Source organism: Xiphophorus couchianus, chromosome 22 (assembly GCF_001444195.1).
Source record: "Xiphophorus couchianus chromosome 22, X_couchianus-1.0, whole genome shotgun sequence".
Classification (NCBI taxonomy): Eukaryota; Metazoa; Chordata; class Actinopteri; order Cyprinodontiformes; family Poeciliidae; genus Xiphophorus; species Xiphophorus couchianus.
This window is the reverse complement of record NC_040249.1, coordinates 14,116,664-14,128,789: the sequence shown is the minus strand read 5'-3', so window position 1 is coordinate 14,128,789 and position 12,126 is coordinate 14,116,664. Positions and strand designations below refer to the sequence as shown.

Here is a 12,126-nt window from a genome sequence, read left to right as displayed (position 1 = left end):
GTGAAAGTTCTTTACAGTATGTCTACAAATGCACTTTAAAAGGACATCCTATTCACAATTTAAATAAAAGAAGCCTGTTAGCTGGTTTTGTTACTAATGCTTATAGAAAGCTTTCGGACAACAAGTAGTTTCAAGAGTTTATTCACGAACTGGCACTACCACTGTCACAGAATCATTATACTTGTCACATGTCTCTTGACCGGGGCTGCACCACATGAGAAAATAACTCAATGCTAATATTAGTGGTAATATAGAAACTTTTTTTAACTCTCTATAGCTTTCAGGATCTTTAAAGCTATATGTATCAGGTCTGGTTATCTATAACATATACAGTATATGGACTATCAAACAGGCTTCATACTGTATCTGGCATTCAAAGTCGGAACTAATGATAGTTTTGTGAGAGAATTTGGATACTCTTGGTGATAATAATCTTCACACTGATATTGCTATCACAATATATTTGCTGTACATTGGGCTGTCTTATCTATGGCAATGTACTTTTATTCAACAATGGTATGGAACCGTTTACTAAACTGTAAAACTGGATTAATCCAAGGATGTAATATACCTTGTAACCACAGAGACAGTGTTGATAGAATTCCAATTCACTTGAGAGAGTGAGAGACCTGTCTTTGAGGTCACTGTTGAAGAAAAATGTATCCCCAAACTGTTTTCCCTTTATAGTACTGAAATCAAGGTTTTTGCTCCAAGAACATGAAAGACTTTGCATGTGAATGTATCTGCTATATTTCCCAGTTTATTTCATGTACTAAATCTTCATGTACAGAAGATAACTGTTAAGCCATGCAGCATCGATTCAGTGTAGCCAAAAGTACTACTTTAAAACAAAATTCAAAAATGAGCGTATGGCTCTCATGAACTCAGTCGCTGTTGGTCCACTCACAAAGTCATGAATATTGCATAAGTGAGCATTTCGAATGAACTTGTCTCATAAACATGGTAAATACACTTGAAGGGGCCATAAATTCATTCTGCACCCCACCGTCATTATGCAACTCTATAGCAGCTCATTACTGATTGTATCACACAAATAAAGCTTTGCTCATTCTAAAAGTTTCCCAGCGTCACAGCCTAGTTTATTTGACTCTTAAGCTTTGTTACAGATACTCTCAGGGCTCCTAGCCATGTGGTGACAGTACAATAGGTTCTCCCATGAACCCTGTTATCCATGTTGTCTTTATGGGTTTTCAGATAAGCAGCAGTTTTGCACCAAACATTTGCATTAAACCAACACCCTCAATGATTATGTGGCCCAACACTTCGCTGTCCCTCCACGAAACGACTCCTCTGCAGCTGTCCATCACTTTCGCTCAACCGGCAGCATAAAATCATAGTTGGCATTTTGAAAGCACTATAAATACATAAATACTGACATGACTGCTCAGATTTTGTGGTGGCAGTTATGAAACTGAACTGTTATATTTGATAAAGAGGTGGATAGAAAAATGGCGTAGATTTGGAAATAATGCACGTTGCATAATTTCTGAGAATGTCTAAATTATAATGGAAAAAAACATAGAAAGAGTACAAAAGGTAAGCTCATATTTAAACTTTACTTTGCTGTGCAGATGTGTAGTGTTTTTTTTAATACTTTTACTTTGATATTGACTGAATTTGTTCTATAATATTTATAACAGGAAGTTTATCCAGTATTGCATTGTGACCTAAAAATTATTTGCTGTTGTAGTCATTGTATTGATCTAGAGAAATAGGTCTTCATTTTTTTCTGATTGGCTTTCGTTAATTTTTTATATTTTTTAGTCAGTTCAAAGTTTCTTGTTATACTTCAGAGTATTGAGAGCAAGGTTTACTTTTGTTAAGCCACTTAAGATGGACTTATAAATCGTTCAAGTATAAGCAAAGTATAAAGATTCAGGAGAAGAACTGGTATTGTATCTATTCATTATTAAAACTTTGGTACATACACTGAATTGTTTAAATTTCTTCCTGAGGACTCTTTATTCATTTCTCTAAAAGGGAAAATTTTTTATTCCTTTAGTTGCAGTGCTGTAAAAACTAATTTGCACATTACAGATTTCTTTTCTTTTTTCTGTCAGACAAACATGTTTCATATATTCATATATATATATATATATATATTTGAAAATGTCTGTATATATATATACAGACATTTTCAAATTGATTTCTTCTTTTTCCAAGGGAGAAAAAGCTATTCATAATAACAAAACTCAATGTAAAAAAGTGAATGAAATCATTGTTATTAACTACAGTTATATAGCAATTAGTCCAGTTTCACAAAACAAGAAATCAATTAGATAGCTAAAAAGACATCAGAAAATTAAAAAACAAAAAAGAAACAAGGTTAATGACATCTTTTGGTTTTGAAACTGTTATAAAGCACTTTTTAAGGCTTGGGGTCTCTAGGAAAAAATTGCAAAAGTCATTATCCTCCAATGAAGAAAACATGGAACAGTTGTTAGGAAACCAGCCACTACTGACTGGTTTCCAAGAGAGCTTCAATGCCACATCCAAGAGGTCACAAAAGAACCCAAAACAGCTTCTAAAGCACCACAGGGCTCACATGCCTCAGTTAACAACACTGTTTTGAATTCAACAGAACGAAGGAGTTTGGGCAAAAACAGCAACCATGGGAGAGAGTTCAAAGGTGAAAGCCACAGCTAACCAAACACACAAAAGAATGGCCCATAGGATGTTTGTGAAAATATTAGAATGTGTGGACTGATGAGATAAAAATTTATTTTATGGAAGATGTACTCTCTTTTACATTTGAAAAAATGGCAATAAAGCATTTCAGAAATGTTTAAACTGGTTGTTAAACATGTTGGATTGGGGCAGGTTTGTCACTTGAGCACCTGGAAGACTTGACATAATTTATTCGACCATTAACTCCCCTTTCTACCACAAAATCCTGAGTAGCTTTAGTTGTGGATACTAAATGTGTGCGACAAGAGGTTTGCATGCCCTCATTGTTGTGAAACTGGATGCAAAGAGAGAACTGGTGGTAATTTGTAGTGGCTAATAATCAAAACAAAAAGTACATAATTCAGTAAAGAAGTTTGTGTGTTTTTAAATCATAATTAGCTAAAAGAGAACATTATTTCAAGACTTTTAAAAACGGCAGCATCAATAGATTTAGAAAAAGCATTCCAACATGAATTATTCATTCAGATAATGTTATTTAAAAAAAAAAAAAAAAGCGCCTCGTCGGGTTTGGACCTGAAGTTCTAATTCTTTAATTTTCTACACAATCTTTATTCCTGCAACTTTTATGCAACATCAACATTGAGTGTCTCGTCAAAAAACACAAACCAATTAAAAATCTGAATTGTTTCAAACATAATATAAAAGCAGGCCCAATAATAATGTTTTGGTTTAGTTCTAATTTTTTTTAGCATGGACAAGCATATCTTTTAAAAAATATTATGACCTGAACCCTCACTGAGAATAAAACCTTGTTTAACTGAACTCCAACAGGATTATTTCTCCAAATTATGTAGCTCCGTTTTGGCAGCAGAATTAAATTTTTTTTTAAATTTTTAATTTTACTCATTAAGCAAAAGGTTATGGTAGAATAAGCTGTGAGTTCCTGAAATTTATCACAATTAATTCTATTTAAATGTCACATGAAAGTTAGCAGGTAATGTTTTTGTTTTTTATTTCTTTCTCTCTCTTTCTCTGTACGTAGTTGTGAAACTCCGTTACAGCTCGTTAACTGAGAAATACTGATCTGAACACAAGTCAAAAAATACCCTGGAAAATCCAAATCCTCTGCTTACAGAAGATGAGACTGCTTACATGCTAACTTAAAGAACTTAAAACGCTTACAGGATGGATTTAGGGATTCAAAATTATAATTCTGTACATATAGATTCATAAAGTGAATTTAGTTAACAGTATTGTGTTTTTTTTCTACATTATATTAGCGTTGAACCTAGCAGTAGGTTCTAGATTTAATCTTGCACATTCATATTAATATAAATCAATCTCAATTGAAAATGTTATGTACTGTTATATCCAAACTGCTCCTAACTTCAGAGACTGATTTATTTAAGCATAAATCAGCTCTCTGACTTTTGTCGGTTTTTTTTGTTTTTTTTGCAGACATCCTTTGGACCTATATTTCTTGGGGATGTTTCTTCCCTCTGGGAGCTTCATGATGAGAGAGGAAAAGAAAAGAGGAGATTCATTGGCTGCATCAAGGAATTCCAGGTCAACTCAAAGGAGATTGACCTGGTGGGTGAGGCAGTGAAGGGGAGGAACATCAAGAACTGTGACCCGCCTGTCTGCCAACACCTTCCCTGCCGCAATGGAGGAACATGTGTCAGGTACAGTACCAGGTCACCTTTAAGCCCAAACAGATTATTTAAGGTGCTAGAATGTAAAAACCAACACGAACGTGAGACAGTGTCCCTGAAAATTCATTTCTACATGATAACGCATGCTGCTGAAAAATGAATCTAGGAATAGGGACCGCCTGTGACTGATTACACCTTATTTACAATATTCACCTGCACCAGACAAAGTGGTAAGAAATGATGTTGCTGCATGACCTGATGTTTTCTTTTTTCTCACTGTATAATCGCTTTGACACAGGATCGTCAGAGGTAGTTTGTTTTGTGGGAACCAACACTTTATAGCAGTAACCAGATTTATTTTTTTCCCCACCTTTTAAGAACATGAATGGTTATGTTTGCAAAATATGTGCTTTCACCACACATTAAGCGCCCTGCCAGATATGGAAATGAGAGTTTGGCTGTTTCCTTCCCTACTATTTTTTTTTATACAAACATGTTATGATATCAAGCTCTGGTGTCCGTGTATCTTGATGATGTTTTTGTTGACTGATGGTTTCTAAGTGACATCTGATGCTTTCGCTGACGCACAGAGTAGTTATGGTTAAACTACACAAAGGTAAATTCTGTTTACTAGTGGGGTACATTTTGAAGAATTTCATGTAGAAGTATTAGATTTAGGGGGGCTAGATACAAAATGCGAATCCCACATGCAAAATTGTTGATAATCACACGCAATATTTTTTCCATTTTACAATTATGCACTCCTCTGTGTTTATCAAATCAAATCTCAGTGAAATTTGCTGAAATTGGCTATTTTGATACAATAAAATCAAGGGTAAAAAAGGGTTTGAAGGCTCTGAATTCTTTTGCAGACACAGTATGTTTGTTGGTTGTTTTCTCTTTGGTAAGGATGAGGCTTTCTTTGACTAAGGGACAATATGAAGTGTCCTTCACACTGTATCAAGCTTTTGCCTGGTTCATTTCAGTATGTCTGTCACTGCTCTGTCTCAAATGAACCAAAACTTGTTCTGTGCATAAATAGCTATTTCACAATTATTTCACAATTTTTCTGTTAATATATATACAGTATATATATAATATTATTTGGGAACATGATGCAGCCTGCATCATGCACAAAAAGTGGGTGGGAGGGTCTTACATAACCATTAGCAATGAACGAAGCTAACATGAACTTGTGTTTTCTACCTTCTGTCTCAATGCTCACTTCGACTGCATAAGCTTTTCTAATATTTCATGGAACCATGAACTGCAGCAAAATTATGTACAGGCTCTGTTTTTCAAAACATAATCTACAACACAATTCTGAAAGAGTCGTCACATATTACATTACATCATGTTTAACATCTTATTGTATTGAGCTGTATGGCATTTCTGAGACCAGATATTTGCCTGTCTTTCAGTTTTATTGTTTTGTTTCATTATACTAATAAAAGTGTCATAATAGGCTAAAAAATACCGTTGTACACCTTTTTATGCATAAAAAGAGTTATTGTCAGTTGTTCCATGACAATAAAAGAATACTTCTAGCTCTTAGACACAAATTTTGTTTTATGTTCTCTGTATGTGTGAAATTAGCTGCATTGTGCCGCTCTGTAACAAAAACTGTCAAAATGACAAAATAGGAGCTTTCACCTGCAATCTTAACTGTATCAAAGCCATTTGCGTCCATGAATTAGTCACAGTCACTGTTTGCCACATTCCTTTTACATGCTAATACATTTTTAATTTTGGGGTGCGGTTGTGAAAATGACCCAGCAATTCTGTCATCCTTAATTTTATGTCTCATCAAAGACTTCTTAAATGGAAAAAAAAGAAGTCTAACTTGAATGTGCTGCAATCCTAAAACAACTATGTTTTTGTAAAGCACTTTCTTTTTCCGACCATTTATTTAGTCAACAAGCAGAAGAACAATTTTCTTACATCTTTTTATCTCCAATAGTCGGCCTAATCAGTCTGCCATCACTCTCCACTTTCCAGCAATTTGGCTTGTCTTTTTAAGTATGCATTAACTGCGCATGATGCACTTTCACCTTTGGTAATCTAGGAAATAGCCACTCTAAATGTCTTCTTCATTGTGTTGTGACACTATCAATTAACAGTTGCATTTATTAAACAGGAAATGAGAAAGGGCGCCATGAATATTGGAATATGAATAGCTTTAAGAATCCCAATTAAGAGCCGGTGGTCATATTGGCTTGTCATGTGGGACGGTGTGAGCCATGCAATTATCTGCATGATGAATATGCGTTACTGCAGTATCCTTTTGAATCACATTGTGCCGGGGTCATCAGGAGTTCACACAGCTCTGCTCATTGTATTGGTATCCCTAGATTGCACTGCCGCAACATAATAGGATGAATGGGGATTTTTTATCAAGGGTTCAGTTTTGGTTATTTTGGTTCCATCCTCTTTTCATGTGGCTCTATGTTTATTAAAGCATGTCGGAATATAAATTGAAAACTAAGAGCGTACTGACTTGTAGTTGCTCGGTGACACACATTAGATTTATGGGTGAAATCTTTGTGAAAAAACAGGTGATTGGAACCTGAATGTTTTTGGCCTCCTTATTTTGTAGTTGGGATGTTTGACGTCTGTGTCACTTATGAACCTCAGGTACAGGTCACAGAAACAGATGTACATTATTCAGCAGGTGAAAATTGTTTCCGAGAAGTGTTCACCCCTACACACGTACTGTAAGTGCCTCTCTGTAATAAAAACTGTCAAAAAAAGTCAAAAGATATTAAACCACCAGAGAAAAATATGAACACCTGTTCAATCAAAAGTGATAAAAACCAAAATCTGTGGACTAAGAGATCCGAAAATCTGTACAACTGCTTCATTCTTTCCATGTACAAATATACTTATGATCAGTGTGGTGCAGCTTGCACCTGCATCCTTTGCTCCCTGACTGTGAGTTCCTTGCTGGGGTTCTAATGCTAATGGCATCCCCTTGTGCCTCTTTCTGAGCAGTTATTGGAAATTTTGTGGAAGCAGGTGGCAACATCCTGCTGGGAGTATGTCTTTAAGACACCTGAAGACAGAAGAGAGATCATGAACACACTTAAAGATGCATGCCAGATTTTATTTCATAAGACTAGTTATTTTGTGAAGACTTGTCTTTGTCTTTATGTCTTGTATATTTTTTATTGTTTGTGGACAGTTTATTTCCAGGGGAATCTTTTTACATGTATGCATTACTATTATTTTTGTTTCAAGTGAGATGCAATAATACAATTTCTGTGCTTAAAGTGTGATCTTTAAACAGAGTAAGGAAACTATTAGGACTGGTACATTTTAAATTAATATATTTTTTCATAAGTACTAAGTGGATTTATTCATCATAAAATGCATGTGAATCCTAATAAATAGTTTTATTGAAAAGTTAATTGATTTCAATAGATCAATTGAAAATGTTACGCCTAATTTTGTTGTGTCACAACTCCGAGTGTTATATTTTAAGACTTTATTTCCATTAATTTTTAATAAATTATGGCTCACAAACACTGAAAGGCCCAATTTTTTGTTTGTCAGAAAATAGATTGTTGCATAAGATCAATTAAAAGGGAATTTTAATACAGAAATGTTTGTTCTTGATCATATTATATCCCATTCAATGATGGATTAGACTATTGACTTCACAGTTGTTCAACTGACACACTCAGCTTGGAGGGTAAACCAAATGTCTATACCAGAAGAAACCGGCTGGTTAGAGGGCTGAGTTCAAGTATATTACTAGAGAGTTGAATGCAAGGAAAAATACTCAAGCAACAGGGATAATTGCAGTCTTGAGAGGGTTGCAAAGCCATAATTTATGGGAGATTCACATTGACAACAGTTGAAGTAAGATGATCAGAAGCCACTAATAATTCAGGACATGGGCTACTCATTTTGTCTCATTTTTATGATCTAGGTATAAAGTCTGAAGTCTGACAATTTGATTTAATTCACATAAGAAATCTGGAAACTCATCTAGAAGTTAAGAGTAAAAGCCTACAGCTATTATTGCCTTATTTATTTTGATGCACTTATATTTGTTTAAAAATGTGTTTGTAGTGTATCTTTTCATAAAATGGAAAAACACCACAGATGCACATCTGAAAAGATAGATAGTTTTATCAATTTAGCCAGAAAATTTCAAATTTTGTTTTGCAAAATTCTCCTTTAATCCTCCATAAACACTGAATTAGGCCTACTTGGTGTTTGATAATCGTAACAAAGAACATCAATCTAGTTTTATGGTATTTTTAGATATTGTTATCTAACGGTAGGTCATTAACTATGTCAAGGTCCGAGAAACACTTTTTGTCAACATAAGATAAACAACCTGTGAAATTGTGAACAGAGCAGCTCACTCCAGTTTACAACATTCATGGTTTTATTTTTTTTTTTGGGGGGGGGCGGGAGAATTCTTTTAAAACAAATGAGATATTTATATTGTATTTCAATATTATTTATAATATATATATATTGGTTAACAAGTGCAACACACATTTCTACACACAGTCTTGGGAAAAGCTCCACAATCCATCATTGGTTCATATTTCAATATTTGATGCACTGCAGTAACCAAGAGAGCATTTTTTGTTAATAGTTGTTGTTTTGCTTGCTTTACAAAAATAACTGCCTTGTGTATTTTTTTTAATCAAACTTCACAGAGGTTATTCTAAGGCCAAACTTGAATCAAGGATTTTAAATGCTTAAATGGTGTCTCACTAACCAGTTGGGTGAAAAATTTGGCAGAAAATGAGTAGCAGTTTTTCTATTCGGCCAAACAAGTTTTTGTATTTAATTAGTTGCTATTCCTGAGGAAATTAACACAAAAAAAGCAAGCAGAGCTCTGCCAAAAGGAATTGTGGTCGAAGATGCACCTTAGATGTGAATTAATCTTTTTTGTAGTTTTTCAAATGCCCTTGTTGATCAAAGATTATTTCAAAGCAAATGCTTACATATGCAGGTAGCGGTTTTGTTTTGCTTGTTTTTGACTAATCTTTTTTTTTTGATAATTTTACAGGTATGGACAGATTTGCTTTCTCGTTTGGGGTCATTAGTGTGGTATAAGATTTTTTTTTTTCTTTTTCTGAACATTTTTGTGGCAGTGGTGGTGTTTATTCATTAGCAGCTGGGCAGGAAGAGCAGAGGGAGAATTGAGATACATGCAGTAAATGGTCTAAGGCCGGGAATTGAACCAGGGACAACTGTGTTAAAGACTAATCTTAATTTGCAATCTTTAATTCCACATAAAGTGATAAAGAAATATGCCACTCATATGAATAAATTTGCCCAATGTTGTTTACTGAGAGCAAAACATGTGTTAGAAGAACATAGCGATGAATAAAAAGAGGCTTTGGACACACAAGGCTAGTTCCTTTTTAATGGAATAAATGCTATTTAGGCTTTTTAAAGGTTAAAATCGAAAGACTGGGGATTTTGTTTAGTAAACAAGTGAATATCCACATTGTGGTCTTGTTGTGTAGAAAATATTTTCCAGTTTATCCCTGTGAATTAGTCAGCGGTAAAAGTTGTTAACCTTCTCTTGGCAGAGGGAGGTTATTGTGTCTCAAGTAACACATAATGTCACAAAAATAAAGATTTGTTTTAAGAGATCACTTGTATTGGTGGAGTTGTTTGGAGTAAAACATATTCTGTAAGTATTTATTTTGAAAGGGTCATAGTAGAGCCAGTGTAGAGTATCACTGAGGATTTCTGAAAGGAAAAGCAAGAATTAATGCTCGGAGCATGGCCATTGGAACATGAGAATTTGCATAATTTCAAAAAGCTCGAACTTTTATGGTGATGTAGAATTTCAAGCTAATGCTGTTAGATTTGTACAGTATTCTGCAATGAATACTCTGTGTCTTTCAGTATGTTCCTTTGTCTATTCCAACACTGCACTATGTAAATGGTGAATCAGGTTGTCATAGCTTAATTAGCGCAAATCATCAAAAGGACATGTTAAAAAAAATTATTTGCTCACAAAAATTGTATATAGTATGCATTTTGAGGCATGTTTTTTTTTTTTTTGTCAAAAAAGTCTTGTGGACCTGAAAATGTCCTTCGATGCAAGGCAGAAACCAAATAATGAGTTATTATATTTTTAATTAATTTATAACACAGAGAAAACCTTAAAAAGTTAATCCCTTTGATTTAAAAATGCCCCTTTTCTGTTTTATTTTGTTCACAAATTTGCAAAAATGAATTGAATTTTGCATTTAGAAACACACAAATTGGTGTAGAGGTAGAGTGGGCGCCCCATATACGGAGGTAATTAGTTCATCATGCAGCCATCCAGGGTTCGATTCCCAACCCCAGAACGTTGGCTTCCCCGCTTTTCTCTCTGGCCGTTTCCTGCCTATTATTGCAAATAAATGTTGCCAGTGCCACAAAAACTAGATAGATCGACTGTAATGGTTTGTTTACAAACTGTTTTCTGTTCTGTAATACTTATCATTACCTAACCTTAAACCAGAATGTTCTGGAATTTCTGTACACATTCAAACATAAAAAAATCATATAAATCAAGTTAAATAAGACAAGGCACATAAATCAGTTGGAAGAAAAATTGGATTGAAAAAAGTTGTTTATCAGCTAAAACCAATGATGGCAAAAATGATAGACATAAATTACTACTATGTGCAGCATTGTGTGCAGTATGGGTCAAACAGTGAATAGACCTCCTGGCCTGTATTTCCAAACAGCTTGTCAGTCACTCTCTCACACTCCCTTGACAGTCAAGCAAGTCATGCCCTCAGAAATGCGTCTCTTTGAGGCCTGCTATTATTACTGATTATTTTCAGCAGGACCACTGGCACACTGATCAGAAGGATTGAATTTAACAACAGACAGCATTGGCATGATTATATCTTGGTGAAAAATAATTAACTGGGAGCCAGAGATATTTCGAATCCAGCAATCAGTGATCCTCTGGAGCTGCATACCAACATCATTTTATTATTTCTGCAGCTTTTAAAGAAGCCAAAAAAAAAGCAACCTTATTATTCATGGAGTTTGTCATTTTGAACGTTTTTCTGTTGAAACCTCTTTTTCTTTTACCGCTAAATGTCAGTTAGAAAGGCAGACATTGTGACTTAACACTGCTAGCAAGTTTGAGCCTTGTCCAAAAAACACAGAATGTTCTACAAATTTCTCATCCTCTCTGCTAGTTGCATAATAGCCCTTTGAATCAACAGAGAGCTTCGTATTCCACTGCATTGGATCTTACAATGTGTACCTCATTGCAATGCTGAAAGACTGTGGCAGCATTTTGATACTCAGATGGTTTATGTAAGTAGGCGCAAGAAAGTGGGTAGAGTTTATGGGAAAATAGAGGTAAATACAGAACAATGATTAAACTGAACCTGTTAAAGACCACAGTGGATCTGAAGGTGGGGCGCAGGCTGAGGTTACAGCAGGATGACAACTCTAAACAATAGTTAGAGCTACAATGGTATGGTGCAGCTCAAAGGATATTCATGTGTTAGAATCTTCTAGTTACATTCCAGGCTTAAGCAAAATGAGAGTGTGTGGTGAAATGCTCTTCATCCAGTCTGACTGGGTTTGTTGTTCGCAAAGAAGAAGTTGTGAACATTTTGATCTCCAGATGTTCGCAGTTGGTAGAGACATACCGTTGCACTTCAGCAATCCAAATTAGTTGTGCTGGTCTGTCACATCAAACTCCAATAAAATACATTAAAACGTGTGACTGCAACTTGGCAAAATGTGAAAAGGTTCAGGGTTTTCAACACCTTTGCAGAGCACTGTACAGTTTGAAGCAGGTGTTGGTCTGAATGTATGTGTTTTCTCAGGT

At 34.9% G+C, this 12,126-nt stretch overlaps 1 protein-coding gene across 3 annotated transcripts in view; it reads left to right on the top strand.

Moving 5' to 3' along the window:
* eys (eyes shut homolog) overlaps nt 1–12,126 on the top strand; it is a 180,253-nt gene that overhangs the window by 145,021 nt on the left and 23,106 nt on the right. For all 3 annotated transcript variants that reach the window (XM_028007727.1, XM_028007726.1, XM_028007728.1), the window contains one exon: nt 4,108–4,331. In XM_028007727.1, coding sequence (XP_027863528.1) covers nt 4,108–4,331 — 224 coding nt within the window. The remainder of the gene's footprint in view (nt 1–4,107; nt 4,332–12,126) is intronic.